This window comes from Nothobranchius furzeri, chromosome 15 (assembly GCF_043380555.1).
Source record: "Nothobranchius furzeri strain GRZ-AD chromosome 15, NfurGRZ-RIMD1, whole genome shotgun sequence".
In the NCBI taxonomy this organism is placed as follows: Eukaryota; Metazoa; Chordata; class Actinopteri; order Cyprinodontiformes; family Nothobranchiidae; genus Nothobranchius; species Nothobranchius furzeri.
In genome coordinates, this window is record NC_091755.1 from 60067008 (window position 1) to 60091927 (window position 24920).

The window sequence follows — 24920 nt, forward strand, 5'->3', positions numbered from 1 at the left end:
CCTCAAATACATAAATAAATAAACGTAACTTAGCCTAAGTATCACATGACAAAAAGGGACTATAATGTCGGATTAAGCCATACAATTTACAGGAACAGGTTGGAAGCAATTAAACAAAAATATATTTTACTTGTTTTATTGCTCTTACTTATTAAAATTATTTATGTTGCAAAAGGGCAGCCTCATCTTGGGCAACTGTTTTTGAGTAATCTCTTAGCCTACATGATAAAAATGTAATTAAATTTTGCATTTGTAAGTTATAAAAAACTGCATTGATTGACAGAATATGATGTTTCTTGTAGGCTAAGTTTTGACATTCAGTGTACTTTTTTTATTATAAAAGGTGCACCTCAGCAGCTTCACATATTTCATGACATGTGGTTAGCTTATCTGTATTTGTTTTATTTTTTTACTTAATTTATTTGCTTTCATGTTGTAGCCTACTGCTACTAATCTTAATTGGGCTCACTGTTGTAGTCATTTTACAGTTCTGTGTGATTATTTTGTTTTTCTAAACAGCAGCCAATTTACACGTGTTTAGTTTTTAATATTTTTACTGTGTTTACATTTTAAACAAAACAATACAGCACATTTAAAATTCAGCTTTTTTCGTTTTGAAGTTAGATAAAATTAGCATATGAGCGTTTAGATACATTTTCGAAACAATAAAAATTTCACTTTTTTTTTATTTCTTTGCTAGAAACGCGCTGAGATGATGGATATCGGGAGCGGAAGGTTGACGCTGCATTATACCAGTGGCTGATGGGAAATTGAGTCAATGAAAACAATATTGCAGTGTGCATTTAACAAATGCTGTCAAGACAAACCAAAGAAAAACTACTAGATGTATACGAATATTTAGTTGAACCGAACTATCACAAAACATTTATATTTGTGTAAATTGTCCACTGAATTCATAGGTGAATCGCATTTAAGGACTACAACTCCCAAAACACCGTTACCAGGAAGTGAAGTCGTGATGTCAACAAAGTCGCAGCCAGATGCTTTTGGGGCAGCCGAGATGAAGCTGTGTGTCTGTTTTTGTACAGTATAACCAGGTTTAAAGTTAACGATTTGAAAATGACAGGCGTTAGCTTTAAACCCTTTGTGTTGTTCTTGTTTTTTGTGAATGTGTGCGTGTCAGAGCGAGTTCAGGGAGCAAACTCTTTAGACTTGCACAAGAGAGATGTAATTGACGAAGGGGACGAGCAGAAAAGGATTATTGCTCTTGGGAAAACGCAGACGTCTAAAACGAATGACAAAGCTGGTGAAGTCGGTTCAGACGACCCTCAAACGGAAGGACAACTCGCCAGGTCAGAGTTCACCTGTCTTCTGCTCTCTAGAGAAACCTAGCTTCCAAGCTGCAACTAGGCGCACCCGTTCTACAGGTTTTCTTCCAACTGGTCATCTTATTTTCATGTAGAACATTAGGCATTTTATCATAGTCAATGGTGCATTATTAAGTTATTTTAGTCATTTTTTAATGTTGAATATATTGCTAATGGAGTTCTATATGTATGTGTTATGAAAATCTGTCTTTTAAACCATTGATAATTTCCAGGTATAATGAGATTTTGTGATAATATTGATCTCTCATCTCCTTTTATTTGCTCAGTTTTGCATCACTAAGCGGTTTAGACTAAATATGATGCCAATTCGAATTTAGTTAAAGTTCCATTAGTCATCATCACACACTGGTGAAATTACATCTCTGCATGTGACCCATCCCCATGGGGAGCGTTGAGCTGCAGTAGTGGCTGCGCTCAGGAACTATTTGGTGGTTTAATCCCCCAATCAAACCCAAAAAGCTGAGTGTCACGCAGGGAGGCATTGGGTCCCATTTTTAAAGTTTCTGGTTTAACCATCTCAGTGGCCTAGTGGTAGTGCCCGCCCTGGGACTGGGAGATGGGGTTAGACTCTCGGTTGGGTCACACCAAAGACTTTAAAAATGGGACCCAATGCCTCCCTGCTTGACACTCTACTTCAAGGGGTTGGAACGGGGGGTTAAACCACCAAATAGTTCCCGAGCGCAGCCACCGCTCACCGCTCCCCTCCATGGGGATGGGTCGAATGCAGAAATGAATTTCACCAGTGTGTGATGATGACTATGGGACTTTACCTTTAACTTTATGACCTGACCAGGATTTGAACCTTCATCCCCAGTCCCAGGGCAGACACTACCACTAGGCCACTGAACACACTGGATTTCAATTTGTGCCTATGCCATGCCCCAACACATCCTTACTTCTGTCTTCTTGTAGCAAGTCAAATGACACGTCTGAAAGCAACAGCAATGAAACTTCTCATCTTTCTACAACTACTGCCAAACCAACTACGGCGCCACCCCCAACACTAAAGCCCATTCTGCCTGTGCAGACAGGGGTGAAGGCCCAGGAAGAGGAGCAGTCCAGTGGGATGACTATTTTCTTCAGCCTGCTAGTTATTGGTTGGTGCTTTTTCACCTTCACACTATGAATATCTCTTCTTTCTGATATCATTTACCACTTGGTGACATTTGCTCCTTATTTTCAAGGTTGTTTACTGAAGGGAATATAAGAAACATTTGAATCAAAGCCACCCTAAATCATTTATCATACTGCTTTTATTCTAAAGAACTTTTTTATTAGATTTGCTGCATTTCCACTGAGGTCAACTCCTTGTAAATGTTATCTAAATGTTTTGGTATGTTTTCATTTGTGACATTAAACACAACCACTCCTAAAGATTTCACTTTTCTAAAAGATTAGTAAACTGATTGAACGCCTCCTCCCAGCATTTCCCCCAGCAACAAACAAGGGCCATTCTGTTTCATTTTGCTTTTGAGCTGACAGTTTTGCAGCCTCCTTGCGGACAGACACACATTCACAGAGACACATTTTTTCCCTTCACATTTCTATTGAATTTAGGAAATGTTTGTGTGCACCTTGGAACAAAAACACTGATAAACAATCTAAGTAGGTCCGATTTGACTGTTTTCTTAATCGGATCAAAGCTTATGAGTCGTTCAGTGCTAGAGGTGCTGTAGTTTGCTATGTGCTCTTTGTCCCCTTAGGGCTGATTTAAGCCACATGAGTTTTGGGTTTGCAAATAATAAGAATTAGTCCTGTATTACATCTTGAAAGAAACATATCTTATAAGCTGAAGTTGGGATTAAACTAAGGTGAACAAGACACCATGGATGCACGCCCTCCAAATTGGAGCTGGTTTTGGATATTTGATTTCTCCTCCAGCACTTTTTTGAGTCCTTGCTTTGACGTGGAAGGGATTTAGGGAAGAGCCTCTTAAAAAGGCCAAGTTTCCTGGACTTACGTTTCTGCAGTTAGAACACAGCCAAAGACCCATCATGGATAGGATGGAGGATGTAAATAATGACACAACAAAAGAGAAGCTCACTGTGGTCCAAATTCTATTCGTTTTTGTTATATAGCGCCAAATCACGCCGAGTTGTCTCAAGACACTTCACACAGTAAACATCCCAATACAGTTCGATTCATTAAGCCGATCAGTAAAAAGTTTTTTATATAAGGAACCCAGTAGACTGCATCGAGTTACTGACTAGTGTCAGAGTCTTTACAGCAATCCTCATACTAAGCAAGCATGCAGCGACAGTAGAGAGGAAAACTCCCCTTTAACAGGAAGAAACCTCCAGAGGATCCTGGCTCTGTGTAAGCAGCCATCCTCCACGACTCACTGGGGATCAAGAAGACAGAACAGACACACGCATACACATCTACACAACATATCTACCAAGTAGTAATTCTATGGTTACATTGTGATTTCTTAGTTAATATTCTATTTAGCAAGAGATAAACTTTATTGTATTTATCCTAGTGAATCTATAATTAATTCAACAGGTAAACTAGTAGTAGCACATTCAATGTCATAGAAAGTAAAATGTTATTATCAGGAGAGGGAGAAAGTTTAAGTGGTTACTAGCAGTGTTCAAGCTGATGCCTCCATGAGGCCACCACAGCTCAGCAGAACGCCATTGTAGCTGCTTCTGGGGAGAAAAACACTTAGAGAAAAAATAAAGTTAACAGCTGAAATAGCAGGAAATAAGGCAGTTAAAGAGCAGATTGTAGAAGAAAGTAGTAAGAGTGTGGAAAGTGGTCAGTATGTCCTCCAGCAGTTTAAGCCTATAGCAGCATAACTACAGAGATAACTCTGGATAACCTAGCCTTTTAGATGGAGGCATGTTGGAGGCAGGGCAAGGGAGAGCCGTCTTTACCGACCATATTCTCCACTGTACAAACAAACACTTTTCTGTTTCTTGTGACGAATCAGTGATGGATGATAAGGAACAGGATGTGGTTTCATGCTCTTCTCATGTGAGACTTGTTTAGACACATGGAGCCAAAAAGCTAGTAAGCAGAAGAAGAGATATTTCTATTTTGAGGCTAATACTCATCAGTGGTCACGTGTCAATGCACAAGAAACCATTCAAGAGTGCAGTGCAGTGTAGAAACCACTCACATCCTTTAAAATTCACACTCGCACCATAAACAGTTTCTTTCTCGTTCTTTGGCCTCAGTGGAAAATCTAAGAGAACAGTTCATACTTGATCAATTGGCCTGTTCTGATTTCTGAAGCACACCTTTTCTCTGTGTCAAATGTATTGAGAGCCATATTATCCCTTCATTCCTGTTATAAACTTTTAAATGTTTAGCACTATATGATGCAAGTATCTTGAGGCCTGATCTGAGCCGATATGACGTATTTCTGAAAAATATTTTTTTTCCCTAAATATTGATTCATTCATATTTTCCTCCTCACTCCCCCAGGTATTTGCATCATATTGGTGCACCTGCTTATCAAGTTCAAGCTGCATTTTCTTCCAGAGAGTGTGGCTGTTGTGTCACTGGGTGAGTGCTTCTCATGCAATACTGTGCTCAGATATGCCCTATAGTGATTACACAATTAACAGCACTTCAAGACAATTTAATTAAAAGCACAAATTGTTTTATAACTGCAAACTTATGCAACTTCCCTTTACTCAGTCTGTGCAAGGATCAGTGCACTGAGTTCAAGTCATTATGCCAATTAGTTTAATGTTTCCCATGTAAGGAAACCCTGCAGATTGCATTGAGTCACTGCCTTGTTGTGTCAGTGATGGTAATCCCCATACTAAGCAAGCATGCAGCGACAGTGGAGAGGAAAACTCCCCTTTAACAGGAAGAAACTTCCAACAGAACCTGGCTCAGTATGAGCAGTCATCTGCGATGACGCGCTGTGGGTTTGAGAAGATATCGTCGAACATGAAATGATGAAATCATAAAAATTAAATAATGAAATCGTTGTTTAGGATTTTTGTAAGAATACAATTTTTTACATGAAACAATTAATTAAACTGATATACATTATTTCAGATTTATTTGTATACTATATACGTATGATGAAAACTATGATGAAAACATTAACATGTACCTGTTAGGACAATGGCTGGCTATATTAATGGTATGTTATGGTATAAGTAGATAAAAACAAAATTATTTTGTGAAGATGAATGTGAAAGATACCAATGTTGCCCTTACATTTTTTTTCCAGCCGGGGAAGGGGGGTGGGGGTAGGTGGGGAAGTGCACATTCTCGGACCGTTTTGGTGGTGCAGCACCACGCCTGAGCCTGTGTAGGGGAAACACTGGATACTGTAAACAGAGAGGGTTAACTCCAGTACAACGTTAATATCTTAGGCTGTTTTTAAAAAGTGTCATCATGAAGGGTATATTTACATTACAGTGTAAGTGCTGCTGGTGATACGGGTTATTTTTCTTTACTTCTTCTACGTATACTAACTGATCAAAGCCTACTGGTTGTGCAGCGCACCAGGCTAAGGACCAAATCTGACAGATCATTTGCTGCTGTGGCCCCCAAACTCTGGACCTCTCTCCCCCTGAGCCTGAGATCAGTGGACTCAATGGTCTCCTTTAAACAGCAGCAGAAAACTCACTTGTTCAGGCTGGCTTTGGTGTGACCTTCTGTTGATTATTCCTCACAACTTTTTTTTCATGCTGCTTTCTCTACTAATTCTGCCTTTCTCTGGATCCAGTATCACCTCTTTCTGACTGTTGCTGTATTCCTTCTCATTTTTTGGTTTAAACTGATCAATTTCCCACTTTTTATGACATTTTAGAAGGAAAAAAAAATATATATATAATTTTTTTTATTTTTTTGTTCTTGTGAAGTGCCTCATGATATAAAAATTGCTTATTTTTCTTAATTTTCTAATTTTTTGGTAGAAATTATGATAACTTTTTATTTGTAATATGGATTATGGTTAAATATTGCAGCAAGATGCTGGACATTTAAAGAGATCTGCTGATCTACTGATTCTCCTATCGATAATTATCTTGCATCCTGCATCTACATGCGTTCATCATCGGTGCAACTCACTGAACCACATCCATCGTGACCCTGAAGGCCTTTACTCTTTGTTGCAGCCAGCGTACCGCATATGAAACAGAGCGTCTATCAGCCTTTGGTGGGTGGGAGACTCTGCTGTGGAGAAAAAACTCAGTTAACACTTTGAGAAGGGCCACACTTCCTTTGTCATCAGTTCGTCTTTCCCATTTGCTCATCGTTTGTTCGCTCTTTCTCACAATATCTGCACACGGCTTATCTTCAGTTTCTGTTTCTCTCATTGTTTTTCTTTCTCTGCCTTTTATTGTTTCCTTGTGTGCAGTGAGGCTCTAGCAAAAGAGCTGAAGGTCTTCCAAGACAAATTTAAGACCATATTGTTTCAAAAATGTCTTTCTTTTTTATTATTTACATTTATTTTATCCTGAAGTAAATTAAAAAAAAGTTTAATCACACATGTAACTCAAAACTTAGATGTAGTCATGCTTATATTCACTTGAAGTGATTCACATATGATTTAGTACTTTAGTTTGGTACTAAAGTTGAAGATGGACCAAGAGGGAGGCAATGTCACTGCAGTCTTAGCCTAAAGATAAGACCCAAACCAAATAGATTGGGTTGACTCCCAACTCTGATTTGAAGGGTGAGATGGCCACTAAAGAATGTTGTAGCCAGGGAAATGGTGAGAATAAAGTTTATGACCTTCTAGGTTCCAGGAGGAGCCAGACTCTGACTTCACACCAGGACAGGAGTATAAATCTCCCCGAGTATACACCGGTAAATAAAGGATGATTGAATCCTAAAAGACGTGTGGTGACTCTCTTACCTCATTTGTGCAGATAATTCTAAGAACTGGAAAGGTGGGAAAATGGCTAAGGATAACAACTAATATTAGCAGTAATTAACTTAAGGTTACAAAAGTAACATTGTGAAGAAACAACCTCATTTAACTTGTGTTTTTTCCACAACAATCCCGAATGCTTTCATGAAACATGCTTGTCTTCTGGATTTTGATCTAATTTTATTACAATTACTCAAAAACTGATTTTTGAGTTGAAATTTTCACGAAGAGATGTACACTTATTCTTTAGTGATAATGATCTTGTCTTCTCACTTTTTCCAGGCATTCTAATGGGAGGATTCATTAAGATTATTGAGTTCCAGGAGCTGGCCAACTGGAAGGTACGTTCCGACTCAATGTTTACATTCCTATTCACCACTCCTCGTATACAAAGCAGTGGATAAAAGCATACTATTTAATGTTTCTTTAGTTGTCATTTGAACTTTGAGTCATCACATGATGAAATAGCATTTCTGTCCAAGATAACATAAAAAGTCTCTGCAGTTTGGTCATTTGACACATTTCCTCCAAATCTCCCCATTTTGCGTCATTATTCAGTTACTCATCACTTGGTCACACATCACAACATCTCCTCTTCAAATTGGCCCACATCATTGTCCTGCTATCACTTCCCTCTGTGTCACTGTGAGCTTTTCCTCTCCCCTTTGGTTCTTTTAGCATTTAATTAACATTCCTTGTTGTCAACCAGTTAGTAAGGGAACGGGCAAACAAGAGAACCAGAGGGACTGATTCAGCGTGAGTGGGGAGGGAGGAAAAGCGGGACAGGTTGTGTCAATGTTTCTTGCACACAGGGGCCCATTGTGTTTTAGCTTGTGGGGCCCCAGGCTGCTGCTGAGTCATCGACACAAGTAATCAGAGCCCCCGCAGCCCCTCTCCCTATGTTGTCCTGCCCTGTGAATCTCTAGAGCATGATAAGCAAACTGGCCTGTTCACCTATCTGCGTACAAAAGCCACGCAGGGCTTCCATGGCAGCTGATTGCTGTGTAGCTTCATTAAAAACCACTTCACTAAAGTGTTACACTCTGACATGAAGTCGACTCTTTACAGGAGCATCAATATGCTAAGTACTTAGAAGATTTTAATAGTCCTCAAAAAGCCCAGGTCATTATGCAAATCCATTATTTCTGACCTATTTGTTTTTGAGTAACACAACCAGAGGCAAAACTGTGATTCAGTTGGTAAATTGGTTTCTTGTTTTCACGTTTGCACGCTCGGTGTGTTGGCATCACAGTAAACTAAAGGCATTAGGTCCCTCTTTTCAGGTGGGAGTTTATTTTTATTTTTATTTTTTTGCTTCTTTGATTTTGTAATACATCTTAGGAAAGTACATGATGCATGTAACTTCAAATCTTGTTTTCCTGCAACAAGAATGTTTCTGAAGCCAACAGCTTTATTCTATAGTTGCTAAAAATAGATTGTGAGATAATGTCACTTTGAATTGTGGGATGTAGCCCGAGACAAGCAAGCGCATACTTTACATGGGTGCCTATGGGTCTGAGTCGCTCCGCTCATCTCAAAGTTGTAGTTTTCTCCTCTAAATATGTTCAAATGGGAGAAAAGTAAGCACCGCTGTTGGGGGGTAGTGCTAATCAGACTCAATACTCAGATCAGATGTTGGAGGGGACATTTTTTATCCTTTTCCCAAAGTCGGGTGAGGTCTGCGTGGCAACAGCCGGGACCAAACTCAACAGTGTGATGCTAGGAGTACATGAAACAGCTGGAAAGGGAAGTTTTTATTTGGAAGAGCAGATTTTCACCAGGGTTTCCCCCCAGCGATTTATAAGCCTGGCAGGCCGCCAGGCTTTGCTTGCCCACCCGCCAGGCTAAGTGTCATGCCCCGCCCCCCTCCCTGACCCTACCGTGCCTGCTGACACGAACAGCGCAGCGAAACTAGAGCCCTCCATCAGCTGATACTGGTGAGAAACAGCAGCGGAACGTGTGCAACCACCCCACCCCCGCTCTCACAGAGAAGCGCTGCGGGATGGAGCGCGCGATCCCCCCCCCCCCCCCCCCGCCTGGCTTAAATCCAGGCTTAACTCCTTTTCTTAATCCTTACCAGGCTTAACTCATTTTCTGGGGGAAACCCTGCTCACATTGTGGCGCGCATACATTTATGTACATTTTGGAAAAGTTTCTACATCCAAGAATGAGCCGATACTAGCAACACTCTGATCGCTGAGTTATCCAGGAGGCAGCGGTGTAAACAAAGAGGTCCAGCTGAACGTCTCGGCCCAACAGCATCCGAATAGGGATGAATAAGGCTTGTTTGAGCATAAAAGTTATAATTTTGTTTCCGTCATTTTGTTTGTATCCACGTCCAAACACTCTGTCCGTGTTTTTTCAATTGGCAAATGGGGTTTGTTCGTCTAGCACACAGCAGCACTCGCACAGTGAAGTTAACTGTAAACTGTTGCACAAGCCTCCTTAAGAAGGTACAAACCATTTGTTTTTGCTGGTTTTTCCCACATTATTAGATTGATTTGCATTCTTGCTGTTGGCTAAATGTATGTAGAAGTTTGCCAGTATTTAGGTACATGTGCAGACAGACACGATTTGCACTAGCATGAGTGGACACACACACACACACACACACACACACACACACACACACACACGATTTATGATGCACAGCTTTCAGATGAGTCCCACAAGTTGGTTAATTTCTGCCTACACCAGGTGTAGAAGCAGATCAGACCAGTCCTGGATGAGCTTTTGTGTTCTTCTTGCTGAAAAATATTTACATGCTCAACAATCTATAACCCGTTTAATATTTTACTGAAAAGCCCTGTTTGTTATTATTGGGTCCTTTGAGATAATTTAGTGAGATGAAAACACCTGATGCCGTTTTTGAGACATTGTTTTATTATGTAAACAAAGTTTTTGTAAAAGTATCTAAACTGGAAGGCCTAATCTGCTAAGAGAACTGCAATGAAGAGATGAGAACTGTTGATGGAGACTTTTTATTTATTTTTTCCGTAATCCAACAAATGAACAGAAACTTCACCCTTGTGCTCCTTTCTGGTATTTCGTTTTACCTCTTTCCCTTCCTCTCATCTGCCGATTTTTCCCCTGTGCTCTGACACAGATTGAAGACGAAATAGCCTGCTGGTACGAGCTAGCGCTGTAGCTGTGTCTCCTAGGCAAAGTGCAGAGTGAGATAAATTGAGATAAACAGGTGAATATATTTACACTGCAGACATTAGTTTTTATGTTGTATCCAGGCTCGTCGTTTTTTCCCATCGGTAGCTGCAGTGGTGTGTTTTAAGCCCCAAAGGGCTGCGCATATTTTAATAACGTTCTGAGATTGACACATTCAGGCAGGTTTTAATTCTGATTTCAGGAGGCTTTTTTCCCATGTGATGATGTCATTGGTTGTCAAAGCCAAGTCTCTAGGGAGCCTGTACTCTGAACATTGTTCTCCCTCAGTGGTCCCTCTTATTTTCATTCTGTTTTCTCTTTCTTCCTTTGACTATTTTCCCTTCATCTTTAGCATTCATCTCTTTTTCAGCTCGGTTTCAGCACTTCTAAAGAATATTCAAGCCCTCTGCTTTCTGGGTTTATCCATTTCATCTGTCCTTCTCTTTTTGAGTTTATTTTATGCTTATTGTTGCCATCTATTAATACACCAATGTCTCTGAACTCTCATTGCCACTAGTCTCTCTGCAACCTTCATAGATCAGCCTTACACGAAAAACCAGTTCTTATCCGAACAGTAATATAGAACTCGACGTCTTTCGTTAATATTGACATCTAAAAATGTCACACGTTATTTATAGCTCCTAAATGTCAGAGTTTCTGGTTTACATTGTTTTTTGTCATTCTAAAACCAGTGTGTCACTGGGCTGTGAAATATGGTGAGCGTCACTTATGAAGGAGTCTTCAGAACGTCTCCAGACATTTGGGAGGAATCTCAAATCCCTTGCATGAATTTCAGATCCTGGATGTTGCTGGGATTTTAAACATGTTCAGAAATCTTGCAAAACAAACAAACTCTGAAGATAGATTGAGTTGTCACATGCATCTGGAACCACTTTTAATTTACGTGAGTTTGAAAATATGAATAATTACACTCAACATTATTCCTGTGAAAAAAAGGCTAATTTAATAGGTATAAACTGAAAAAAATAAATTGGGACATAACTTAGACATTGTATTGTGACAAGAAATGTTGTCTCATTGTACCAGTTTTACCAGATTGTCACAATTTATCAACTCTTTTTGACAAAAAAATAAAAGTATGGAAATGTGATTTCAGCTATAAATTTATTTTATAACAGTTATGCGTCTCCAACTGGTCACCAGTGGCCCCGGCCTAATGACATATGGGCCAAAAATGAATTTAGAAACCTCCGCTAATCTTTTGGTGTTTTTAAAGGTGTGGGACACTCGTTTAACTTTAACATTTGCTGTGGTCTCTTTTAGGAATGAGTGCCTTCTAAGTCAAACTCCAGGGAAATGAGATGCTCAGTTGTGCTTGTTTCAGGAACTAGAAGCGAGCCTCATCAGAGGAAAGCTTAACAGGGCTGGATTTGGACTCTTTTGTTCTGATATTTTGACATTTCTCTTCCAATTGGATAACAGCAATGCAACTCTACCACTGACCCTGTTTGCTCTTCAATGTTGATGTTTTATCTCCACAAATAACACAAGCCTGAAGGAGTTCTGCAATGTGGTGGAGTTGCTAACGCTAACAGTTAGCTTTTACTAGGCCAAGATGTTCTCTGTTGATTCCTGGACGCTAAACCAACAACAGCCTTCCCCGCCGCGAGTCAAGATGGTTGAGTCCATGAATGTTAAGTGAGTGTGACGTATCTGCCAGGCTTTTCATATCCTAGAGTTTCACCATCTATTATCTATAGGTGTAGGAGACTGTTTTCATGTCCAGCCTGCATGAAAAACTGATTTGTAACCGATTAAAGTCAGAAACAATAATAAAAACATGTGTTTCAGTGTTCCACATTTTTAACAGAAGAACATTTGCTAATTATTAATTTTCAACCAGAAAGGTGAATAAGAAGCACTCATGGGCATCTGGCTATGTAGCTGAACATATAAAAAGATTTTGTGCATGCGTGGGTTCATGTTCTTGTTCCATCACTCCAGCAGACATTCTCAACCATAGCAGTGAAACGTGCATGCATGCGTGCGTCAGGAGTACAGCTGTAGATGTCAAATTGCAGTGCATGCTTGGCGTACGCTCTTGTATCTGTGGTGTTGAGCTGAAATGAGAGGTGGAGTTCTGGTGGAGGTAAATGTCACGTTAGTAACATCAACTTTGGTAACCTGGAAGCTGCAGTTGGCCTACTTTTCCTGAAATTTGAATGCATTATTTGACTAAGTAAGTCACCATGTAGCCTTTAAATCATTGTGCTTTCTCTATGTAGCAGCTTTATGCTTGACCTGTTTTTAAAAGCTTTTAGCTAAAAATACTGTTGGAGAATAAAGCCTCAAAATATTAGTCTTATAAAAGATCCACGAGTTATTTAATCGCACTCTAACCCTATTCAACATCATATTTTACTCTTTAGGCTATTTGTTGTGGTCAACCATGAAGAATTTGGTTAGCTAATGAATTATACATTTAAACATAGTTTCTGCTTGTAAATGCTTAGTCATTTAGCAACTAGAATTCCATTCAGCCTTTTATTTCTGCTGGTTTTGATGTCTGTTTAAATCGCTTCCATCTGTTGTTGAGCTTTTCCAGTACGTTTAACAAGGAGGACATGGTTGTTGCCGTCTCCAGCTGTTTGTCAGCTCAATGGGGTGAGATTCCGGGTCTTCCAGCTGTCAAAATCAACTTTCATAACACAAAGAGTGAGATTGTCGAGCAGCTGAAGTTTTGTCCCATCTCTCATTCTCTCACGAAAACAAAAGCACAGCCTACCATGAATAAAACAAAATCCTACATGAATATTTTCTAGTGCATACTCCACATTGATTTTTACATTACAACCATAGATTATTATGCACAAATTACACATTTCCATCCACTGGCTCAAGAACACACAGTGACTCATGCCCAAGCATGGGCACATGATGCCAGGGCCTTATCTGGGAGGCTGGCCCATTCTGCTGAGGAGCAACAATGATTTCATTATATTGCTGAAATAATTAGATCAAAGGTCACTGGGATACTGTGTATGTGAATGAATAAGAGACTCGGAGATAAAAGGAAAAGATATTTTTAAATTCCTATTTCTATTTACAGCATGGATTAGTAATAGAGTTGGGATGCATGAGTGAACAGGTGGATTAGTTGACAAGCAACACTTACTGGTAATCACCTGATCTTGGTGTGTGTAGTCATCCTGGTGTCAGTTTTCTAAAGCGAAGCATGTTGAGAACAACTCTGTCATTTTCTTTACTGTTAATAGTTGTTAATAACTTTTATTTTATGTATTTTTTTGAATATATCCAGGTTATGCATGCCTGTACTACTCCTAGCATCACACTAGTGAGTTTGGTCCCTGTTAAAGGTGCAGTATGTAAGAGTATAGTGACAATTTTACAGTTGGAAAATTCCAAAAGAGTAATGTTTCAGTCGTTTTGGAATGCAGGTTATACTGAAACATGTTGCATATCCAGCTGGCTGCGGGCATTGTCAGTTTTTTTCTCCTTTATAAACAAAGAAAGGAGGGACGTAACTCCTGTTTACCATCAGCGAGTGTGGGGGTGCCATGTCTCCTGCAAGCTAATACTGCAGCACCGACAATTGTAATTTAACGACGGTCTTTAAAGTGGTTGCAGTAAACAAATTTTACCACAGAATGTCAATTTTACTTCATTACTACATAATGCATAAGTGTTTTATTTCTAGATTACAACCCCACTATGTTCTACATAATGTATTAAAGGTCTTGTTCACTGACAAACTGTGTATTATGTGTTATTGAAATACAGTTGGTCTCTGAGTCGCATACGCATATGCTGAACGTTAAAACCTCCATTGCCTGCATTAGCAGCATATAGGAAACGGACAGGAAATCGATCATGTCCAATAACGCCAGTCTCTTCTACATTCCTTGACTAGTGATCACTGAAGGCAGTGATGATTTAGCGGTCAGAAGAGAGCAGCGCACGTCTCAAAGAGTAGAAGCTAACCACAACAAAAAGCTGCAGAGTTGTTTAAAATGGTTACAGTAACCAAATTTTACTACAGGACGTCATTTTAACTTCATTTCTACATAATGCACCTTTAAAATATGTAGCGTTTTTAAACTGTTTTTCTCTTTAAAGGAGGAGGAGATGTTTCGACCCAACATGTTCTTCCTTTTATTACTTCCGCCCATCATCTTTGAGTCTGGGTACTCTTTGCACAAGGTATGACTGACTCTGATTTAACTTAGGGTCACATTCTCAAGATCTTTAGTTAATATGTAAACATTTTTTATTACAATTAAGATATAGAGGTCAAAGCATGGATAGTTTTGTGATTGCAAATGTTCCTATTTTAAAATGTTTATTTTTGAATAGATTTTTCTACAGCCTTGTTTTTTTTATAATAAAAAATTACACTTGTGTGTTGAACGGTGTCTACGTAATCCTTGGGTGTAGCCAACAGGTCTGAAAGGAGAAGGCGTTCCGTAATCACTTTAAACACACAGTTTGTTGGTTCAGCAGGGCGTCACATCTGTGGTTGCAGTAGAAGCCAGATTATATTGAAGTCTATAATAAAGCAACATTATCACTCACTCTTCAGTTATACTAGTGGGATTGGCACATTTGATGATTGAGTGGTTGAAGCCTGATTGGGGAACTTGAAGCTTCAAGTCTGTAATCGCAGACAAGTCTAATAAAACACGAGACCCCTTGTGTTATACACCTCTTCTATCATACGTTTTCTTTCTGATGGCATGCTGTTGATCTCATGAGTACTTGAACTATGCGTGTTTGTTTGTTTGTTTGTTTTTAGGGTAACTTCTTCCAGAACATTGGTTCCATCACTCTCTTTGCCGTAATCGGTACAGCCATCTCTGCCTTCATAGTCGGGGGAGGGATCTACTTCCTTGGCCAGGTGAGGAGTCTGGGTTTCAGTGAAATATGTATATTTTGTTTTTCTTTGCTCTTCTAAAACAGAATCTTATCCCAGATCATCAAAGACTCACAGAAATGTACAAACACCAAAACTGTCACAGTGGTACGTTTCAGAGCTTGTGTGATTCCTAACCTTTGTTTTGTTTCTAGGCTGATGTGATCTATAAGATGACCATGACTGACAGGTGAGTCTTCTAGTCTAACCACTATTTGTGAACCAGAGGTGTCTTGCTCAAACAGAAAATGACTCCACGCCCTTGTGTTTCCAGGAGATCCTCCTTATCCGTTTTAGGTTAGTCACATTCCTCACCAAAGAGGAAATGTTTTCAAGGCCATTTGTCAGTCTGTGTGTGTTTTATTAAAGGATTATTCCAAACATTTTAATAACATTTGAGGTGTAATTAAGGACTAAGAATGAGCTTATTGAATTTCTGTAGGTTCCATTACAGTCCTGGATCTGTGTGCAAATGTCTGCCCACACAGACCTCCGGCATTTTTCTGTTTGCTCAACTCGTGTTTTTCTACCACTTCACTCTCTACAATAATTACATCTAAACCTCACCTTGTTTTCTCATTATAATTTGGAATCCAATTAGTTTTAGAGTAAATCCATCTTCCTTACTTTCCTAACAACATTCATCTTTAGTAAGAGCACAAATACGCAGAAGTAGCTGGACGAGTTTGGTGCATGCTTGTTGGTTAGCGGTGACCTCTTTTCCTGCAGTTATTTGGTTTGAAATATCTTGACGCCTGTAAAAGTTTCACTTCTGAGCTGTTGTTTTTCTCACTTCTTCACTTCAGCTTCGCCTTTGGTTCTCTGATCTCAGCAGTGGATCCTGTAGCTACCATCGCCATATTTAATGCTCTTAACGTGGATCCAGTCCTCAACATGCTGGTGTTTGGTGAGAGTATCCTCAATGATGCAGTCTCCATTGTCCTCACCAAGTAAGAACTCACTCGTAGGTTGCACATTTAACCCTGCCTGGTTGGCCTATTTGATTGGTGTGCACGTGCTGTTGATTTACGTGGGCCTGATGACAATATGCAAAGAGTAATGTATAAAAAAGTCAAATGAACTGAGTCATTGTGGGGAAAATATGACCTGTTCAGCTGCTTATCTTGGAGTCTAAGGTAAATGAACTCTCTGAAGCAACACTGTCAAAGGTTGTGATAATGGGATTAGCAGAAGGAAGTGGAAAAAAATAAATTCAAGTCATACATTTGAGTAGACGATGTCTGTAAAGAGCATTAGAGGTCATGCAAATATAAAATAATTAAAGAAAGCATCTAAATCCTACTACAAGCAGATCTCCTAGACCTTGTTTTACAGAAATCTCTTATGCATGCATATCGTTTGTAGAAGTTATAAAATGAAAGTTAATAGAAGAAAATTATTGATAGAATCACTGTAGTTTATAGCAAGACACATTACGTTGTAGGTGTTTACATTGATTTTTATATTTTTGATCAGATCATTAAACATTCTTGCCAGATTTAAATTTTTTAATTAGATTTTCCAGAAAAATAGAACAGATTTTATAAAATGTTTGACCCAAGATAATAATAGAAATGCTCTATGTCCTCTTGAGAAGGAAACCTTGTCAAGAAGGGGCCTTAGATATTTTTGATAAAAGAAGGGTAAAAGGCATCTCCATGGTAACCAGCACGGTCTTTCACAGCCTGTGTTCATATAGTGGGTTTTTATTTTTCCTATGAGCACCTGTGGCTCCTCTCGGTGGTTAGAGCGTGGCTGGTGACAGGAAAGTGTAGCCGTTTCTTTCAGCTTTGTAAGACACAATCTATAAGTTTGGCATGAAAGACTTAAAGTCATCACTGCTTAAACTTTTCAGGACCTGTTATGTAACTAATATGAAAGCAGAGAAGGTTCCTGGTGGTACACATGCATGCTGAGTTGACCTCACACATGTCACACTTGTTAATAGCACTTTGCTTTCCTGTAAAGTTTAATATTTCAAACTATTCCCACTTGTTTTATTAACACTGACATGAGCAGGAGTGTTTTTATTATTATTATTTAGGCACTGAAATGAAACCTTTCCATCACAGTGCCAGCACTTTTCTGACACGAAGTCAAAGCCTTTAAAGACGAGCCACTCTAAGGCAGAATTCACCTGAAGTTTCAGGCTTTGTCTGTCTAGCTTTTCATTCACTGAGTCAGATGACATCTTGCAATTCTCAAATTGAATTGTGAGTCTCTTGCCTCCACTTGCGTTAGAAAAGTGTTAAAATGCATTATTTTTTTTAAGCAGCGGCCGTCCCAGCCTCTGAAAAAGTGGTGCGGCTGATTTCCTGAGCGATTGTCACCATGGTCACCACCAGTAGGTGTGGCACATCTGTGAGTCATGCCTCCTGAGACAGGGCAGATTATCATAATCTGGACAATGCACTGAACTCCAGCCTGATTAGATAAAAGTAATATTCATTGCACGGTTAACCTTAATGCTCTATCCTTACTCTACAGCCTCTGTCTGCAGTGCTACGATAATGTCCTTTTTAAAGCTAAGATTTATTCTTGCACCATACGACGAAATGTATTTAGTTTATTGTCTGACTTTGTCGGGACTTAATCTGTTTTTTTTATTTTTTTTATCTGGGGTTATTTATCTTCCTCAGTGCAGTTGACCCTTGACTTACCCGGAACCTCATGGGCCACTTTAGTTGTTCTTACCCTTTGCACCATGCTTGTGTCACAATAACGCAGACAGCAGGATAGAAACTGTTTCAGCATTACAATCATCCCTCACACACACCCTGACAAATCTACCATCTCATCTCCTAAACATCAGCCGCTTGAATGTTGATGCCGGGAATGTTCTTCATAATTATTAGCGGCACCAGGAAATTGGTTTTCTGGAGCGCTTTCCTTTCTAAAGATTCTCATGTGTCACCAAACACTGTCACCTGTTCACCGTTTGTCTTCACAACTGTGAAACTGTTTGCGCCGTATCAGCGTACACACACCGAAACCCGTCAGTCAGGTTTCACCGACCAGGGGGAAAAACACCTGATGGAAACAGGCAGGCTGTTTGTAGTGGCTGATGTCATTCTGTATTCTGTTTTATCTACTTACGCCTGACTGTTAGTTAATTGTGTATAGTGATCCGAAGGAGCTGCACGGCCTCTTGGAGTGAATGAGGGGATGAATAATAGATAAAATGAACAGGCTTGGCAGTTTGTTGTTAGCACCTCACCAAGTGATCCTTTTCAGTTAGGTACTGGACAGTTTGACCTGCCAACACACAGCTAATAATTTTATTTAGGGATTAAATAACAGATTATTAAATACTCCTGCTGTTTGTGTTTTGTAATAAAAAGCTGATTTAGTCATAAAACTATCATTTTTTTATGAAAATGGAATACGTCTTATAATTTTTTTTATTGATCGTAACTTTTACTGCATGTCTGGTTCTACGTTGTCTTTAAAAAAAGCTCTTAATATGGACAATAAAAGCAAATTAAAAAGCCTCGGATAAAACTGCCTAATTTTCTGCTTCAGGAGATCAGTGAAGGGATAATACGAAATAATCTTTCTCTGTTTAGCCAACATGATGGTAAGATTACACACACACACACACACACACACACACACACACACACACACACACACACACACACACACACCCTGGGCTGTTCTCTTGTGCTCTCAGTTGTAGAGCTTTTCTGCCCTCTATTGTCTGAAGCAGCTGTTACAACACATTATTTGCAGTTGGGATTTTTTAACCAGCTCCCATTTCTCCTCCTTGCAGCACAGCAGAGGGGTTTGCTTCCCGCTCTGAAAACTCCACAGTAACCGGATGGGAGACCTTCATACAAGCCCTGGGATATTTTCTTAAAATGTTCTTCGGCTCTGCTGCCCTGGGAACCCTGACTGGACTCATTTCTGCTCTTGTATCCCGACTCATTAGTGATTTTATGCATGCTTGTACTTTGTGTTGTGCTTTCAAGTCCTTAACTCACTGATTAGTTTCTGAAGCACTTTGACCTGAGGAAGACTCCATCGCTGGAGTTTGGTATGATGATAATCTTTGCATACCTTCCCTACGGCTTGGCAGAGGGAATCAAACTCTCCGGTTGGTGCAAACACACACACACACACACACACACACACACACACACACACACACACACACACACACACACACACACACACACACACACACGTACACACACACACACACACGTACACACACACACACACACACACACACACACACACACACAAACACCTGTACACAATGTGGTGTGTTTACCAATACCGACTTTCACCTGTTTGTCTCCTCTGACAGGAATAATGTCCATCCTGTTTGCGGGGATTGCCATGTCCCACTACACCCATCACAATCTTTCTCCCATCACCCAGATCCTAATGCAGCAGACTCTACGAACTGTAGCCTTCATGTGTGGTGAGTAATTTCCTGCTCTGTTTTCTCATTTCCTGTTTTCATTTTACACGTTTTCGACATAATTTTTTACACTCTCCCTTCAGAGACATGTGTGTTTGCCTTTCTCGGGCTCTCCATCTTCAGCTTCCCACACAACTTTGAAATCTCCTTTGTCATCTGGTGTATAGTAAGATTGTATTTCTGTGTGATCACACAAAGCTCCTGCGTTAACCCGTGTGATGTTACGCCTGATTGCTGTCCCTAACCCTCATCAGGTCCTGGTCCTTCTTGGCCGAGCGGTGAATATCTTCCCCTTGTCGTTCCTGCTGAACTTCTTCAGAGACCACAAGATCACACCCAAAATGATGTTTATCATGTGGTTTAGTGGTAAGATGACATAATAGCCCTTTCAGCTAATACTATGCATGCCTCACAGCCTGAGAAATGGTTTCAACAGTAACTGGAACCAGTCCGCACCTCCTAGCCCAAACGCTTCAAGTTCAGTATTAATTTGATTCGATTTGGAAAGTGTTGGTCTCCTCACTACATCTGGATCACATGCTAAAAAAAACTAGCAGGTCTTAAAATAATGTCTTTTATACTTTTTCTGCTCAAATCCTGAGAAAACTTAAATCTTCTAACCCAATCCACCGATATCTAACTAAAAAAATTTAAATACCCAGTTCCTGATCCCCCACACACCAAAACTCATTTTACTGCTCAAATATCTTGTGGTAAAAACAATAGACCCCACCCCTTCATGTAAAAGAAACTTGGAGATCTGACTAAAATGATTGCAAACTTCCACATTTCATCAATAAATGTGTTATTTTGTTGACGGGAAGTTTTTATCGATGCATTTAGTCTTTTCTCCTCTCTAGGCTTACGAGGGGCCATTCCCTACGCTTTGAGCCTTCATTTGGGCCTTGAGCCCATTGAGAAGCGTCAGCTAATCGGCACCACCACCATCATCATCGTGCTCTTTACCATCCTCTTCCTCGGGGGAGGGACAATGCCGCTAATCCGCATCATGGACATCGAGGAAAACAAGTCACGGCGTAAGAACAAGAAGGATGTCAACCTCAGCAAGACACAGAAGATGGTAATGAATGATGTCATCTAAATAAAAGAAATTGTTTTATTTCATTTTATTCTGATAACAAATGCAAACACTTGATCTGTAGAGTGTTGTCTGTGCTGATGCTGGCCGAGGCATCCTCTCATCTGCCATCCGGCTCTTGCTGAAAAGAACATCAAAGGCTTGATTGTGGTTTGCTAAAAGGAACGGAGTCAGCAGAGAGCAAAGCACTCTCTCTGCACAGATGCACTCTTAACAACCGGCGTCGATACAATTTCCCGACTCTGGAAGACGGGCTATTGTGCTTAATATTTCAGTTACGTCTGCTTAAGATGAGGGGTTATTCATCATAGCTACAGTGTTTATCTACCAATCCTTTATTTGTTTGTGTGATCCTCACTTCGCTCAGCTGCGTGTCACCCAGGCTCTGTGTTCTGGGAGTTTTAGTTTCATCTCTGACCTTTTCGATCTCGTCATCTTTCCTCTGCAGGGTAATACCATTGAGCCAGAGCACCTATCAGAGCTGACAGAAGAGGAGTACGAAGCTCACATCTACCAGAGACAAGATCTGAAGGGCTTCATGTGGCTCGATGCTAAATATCTTAACCCCTTCTTCACGCGAAGACTCACCCAAGAGGTGAGAGAGCGACAAAGGAGACAACCTCTCTGCTCAATAATAATCTGATTCTTGGTTACCTGTCATTCTGCTTTACTTCCACTCACAACACAGCAGCTACTCAGTAAATACTCATTTGATGATGCAAGTTCATGTTTAGTGAGGATTTCAATATCATCCACATTAGTTTTTGACATTAGTTTCACCACTTGTTTCCAGAAAAATATATTTTATTCTGAAAATTAATTCAATTTGCTTTTAATTGAAAGGTTATTCTGAGTCCTAATTCAGCTATAATGTCTTACCTTCTGCACATAAATGACCAGGATTGATTGAATTAAAGAAAAAAAAACCTTTCTACGTTAAACATATTATTAACCAGGTTGGATTCGGCTTCTTCTCTGCCTGGTATTTAAAAAAATATTTGATTATTTTAATCATTGTAGTTTTCAGTTGTGCATTTTTGTTTATTTTAACAATAGAAAACAGTATTATTTATTTACTTTTTATAAAACCACAGACAAAACGCAAACCTCTTTGCATAAAATAACCAATTTAGCAGCAAAAGCAACATTTTCTAAAACACAACAGCCATTGTGCCCAAAAAGACAAAAATAAACTGTTTTATTTCTTAAAACTACTACTAAATACTACTAAAAATATTCTAAATGTATAGTTTTTTTTTTTGGTTTTTTTTTGTGGCTTAGTGTCTGAAAATAAATATGAATTGAAGAAAATTGGTGCAATTTTTACCTGTAATTGAGTTTCATCCAGACTTTGAATGCAACTTCTTTATGATTTAATAGACCTTTAATGTGTCGGGCCTCGTGTGTTTTCGCAGCAGAACTGTGGCTGGTTTTGAAGCTCTGCTGATGTGTTCAAAGTTGTCCGTTTTCTAAATGAGGACAGTAAGTTTTACAGATGAGACGATTTTTACTTTAAAGCTCCTGAAAGGTTTGCTGAGTCACTGTTTACGTTTATTTGTTGCTCCTCTGCTTCTGTCCTCTCGCCTGATGTGTGTGTTGAGGTCTATCAGTGAACAGGTGTCAGTCACCCTACACACACACACACACACACACACACACACACACCCTTCAGGAGAAACTGGTAGAATGAAGATAATCTATCTCACTTTTCAAAGGTTCACCAGAGAAACTCTGAAAAAGAAACCAACCTAGTAAATTCTGTTAAGATTTATTTTAACGGGTAACTAAAGGGGATTGACTCTGTGTGCAACATTTAATAAAAGTCAGTATTTATTATAGGTTCATTCCTTTCACAGCCTTGTTATGTACACATTTATATCTCACCATCCTACTATATCAGATCAGCTCCTCTCTAAAGTACAAACTTGCATTATTTTATGTCAGGAGCATCGTTTCAGGGATGTAAAACGGTGGCGGAGTAAATAGCAACCATATTTCTAGTTTTAGTCCTCCACACCTGCAGGATGATCACGTTGAGTGATTACACAAAGTTTCTGTATAAATGACTTTGGCGTTGAACTGCTGCATAAATCAGCCATTTAGTGAAGCACAGATGAAGTTTCAAGCCTTAAACTGACAAACTGTAGCACATGTGATTACATCTCCTCATGCTGTTTTCAAATAGGAGTTTTACTAGAAGCAGGCTGATTAACCAGTAACCGGTTTGATGTAGCTGTTGGCCATATTTATTTATCTTAATCTAATAATAAAGTCAAAGAAAGAAGGTACATAAAATAATTGCCTGTATTGTTTATTTATTTTTTTATTTCATGTTTACATCAGAATACAAGGAATAAGCAGACACAATAAATTTTAATCAACATTAGTGTGAAAATAAAAAGAAGCCTTGTCTTGCTGCTCTGAATTCTAAAGATGGTCATCATGGTTGTGTGTGTGTGTGTGTGTGTGTGTGTGTGTGTGTGTGTGTGTGTGTGTGTGTGTGTGTGTGTGTGTGTGTGTGTGTGTGTGTGTGTGTGTGTGTGTGTGTGTGTGTGTGTGTGTGTGTGTGTGTGCGTGCGTGCGTGCGTGCGTGCGTGCGTGTGTGTGTGTTTGTGAGTGTGTGTGTGTGCGCACTGTGACCCCCTTGCTGATGTGTACCCTGTGGTCCACAGGACCTGTTACACGGACGCATCCAGATGAAGACGCTGACAAACAAGTGGTATGAGGAAGTTCGCCAGGGCCCGTCTGGGTCTGAGGATGACGAGGATGAAGCAGAACTTCTGTAAACACCTCTGGTCTCTGTGAAGCAGCGTTCTGGGCTGGATGTTACTGAAGTCACGCTACTGAGCCATCTGGGTGCCTGCTGCGTACTCCTGCACTACTGTGAAATCTGTTTTCCCAGGAAAATTAGATTTAAAATTCAAACTTTGGATTAAAGAATGTTAAAATGTTACATGCTGCAGGAACTCGCTGGTTATCGGTTTGAGCTAAAACGTCTGAGCAGCAGACCGGGTCATCTCCTATTTGAAGGATTTCATCTAAAGGGAAAGCTGCAGATAAACTGTGATGTGACATGTTCTGTTAAACAACTCTAAAGCACCTTTTTCACTCTCTTCCTTCACATTTTTATCTGTCATTGATGGTTGGTTTGTACTAATTTTGTATCTCTGTCAGAGAGAAGCAGCTTTAGGCAGGATTTAAGAAAGGGAGTACTTTGCATCCTTTCTGTTGTTTTAATTCTCTCTGCCTCCAACTTACTTCACTGTGTCTGAACTGGGCCTTCAGGTGTTTCTCCTGTGATTTTTGGTTTTTTCAATCATGGATTTCTACTGAAAATTGGCACAAATGAATGTGGGGAAAACGGTCATGTCATGTCCCGTTAACATTTTCCTTGTTTATTTATTTATTTTTAAAATTTTATGTGTTCATTGTTCGATTTTGTACAGATGCTGTGAATGCAAGATTACTAAGAAATCTATAATAAATCATGTTGACATCATGCGTTCTTTTTTTTTCTAACAATATAAAAAATGGTAGCAGAGGTCAAATTAGGATTTCAGAATAAAAACCCTGCTTTCTAAATAGATTTTAATTAAGACCCTTTTTTAAATAAAAGGCCAACTTGTATCACTCTAATAAGACACAGATCAGTTCAGATCAACTGTAAACCAATTTTTCAGTAAGTCATAACTATTCATTATTCTAGTTTGGCTCTCATTCGTGTTTCATAAGCTGCCTGAACTAATTAGCTGCTAGATTATGTAAAAAGCAAATGGGAGATTATGAAGCTGAGACAGGACTCCGGTCCTCGATGTAATTAAAATACATAAAAGAAGGTCAAGACTAAGTCCTGATGGGTGAAAAAAATCCTAATCAACAGTTTTCTTCTCTGATGTGGAACACCAGACCGCCATGTTCTCTGATCCTCTTGTGGGATCTTATCAGGCACCTTGATGAGGAGGCGTTAAACTGCAGAAGGAGACCATGACATGCTCTCTGACTGTAATTAATGTTGGATCTCAGGGAGGACTGGGTCTCTGTAAAGTGAGATGACTCTGAGGGGGTGACTGATATTTTTGCACAGTGTGCAACATTTGCTATTTATAGTTTACCTCCATAGAGGAGGGAGGGGGTGATGTCACAAAAAA

General features: G+C 39.6%; 2 protein-coding genes across 2 annotated transcripts in view; one reads left to right on the plus strand and one right to left on the minus strand.

Annotated features, from left to right (window-relative positions):
- Window positions 1-24920, minus strand: part of LOC139063350 (acidic proline-rich protein PRP25-like) — a 308451-nt gene that overhangs the window by 260553 nt on the left and 22978 nt on the right. The window lies entirely within an intron of this gene.
- On the plus strand, window positions 970-24271 carry slc9a8 (solute carrier family 9 member 8). The gene is made up of 16 exons (XM_015968072.3): window positions 970-1313; window positions 2262-2446; window positions 4782-4862; window positions 7477-7535; window positions 14452-14535; window positions 15128-15229; window positions 15400-15434; window positions 16051-16194; window positions 19017-19158; window positions 19235-19340; window positions 19557-19673; window positions 19757-19839; window positions 19928-20039; window positions 20534-20754; window positions 21221-21367; window positions 23445-24271. The coding sequence occupies exons 1-16, from the start codon at window positions 1081-1083 to the stop codon at window positions 23556-23558; spliced, it is 1965 nt and encodes a 654-aa protein (XP_015823558.3). The 5' UTR covers window positions 970-1080; the 3' UTR covers window positions 23559-24271.

What these genes read in the sequence shown, in the direction of transcription:
- slc9a8 (XM_015968072.3), top strand. Translation starts at nt 1,081, where the DNA reads ATGACAGGCGTTAGCTTTAAACCCTTTGTGTTGTTCTTGTTTTTTGTG. An exon ending in TCAGCAAGACACAGAAGATG is followed by an intron (nt 20,755 to 21,220) that starts GTAATGAATGAT and finishes TTTCCTCTGCAG; the next exon opens with GGTAATACCATTGAGCCAGA. An exon ending in CGCGAAGACTCACCCAAGAG is followed by an intron (nt 21,368 to 23,444) that starts GTGAGAGAGCGA and finishes TGTGGTCCACAG; the next exon opens with GACCTGTTACACGGACGCAT.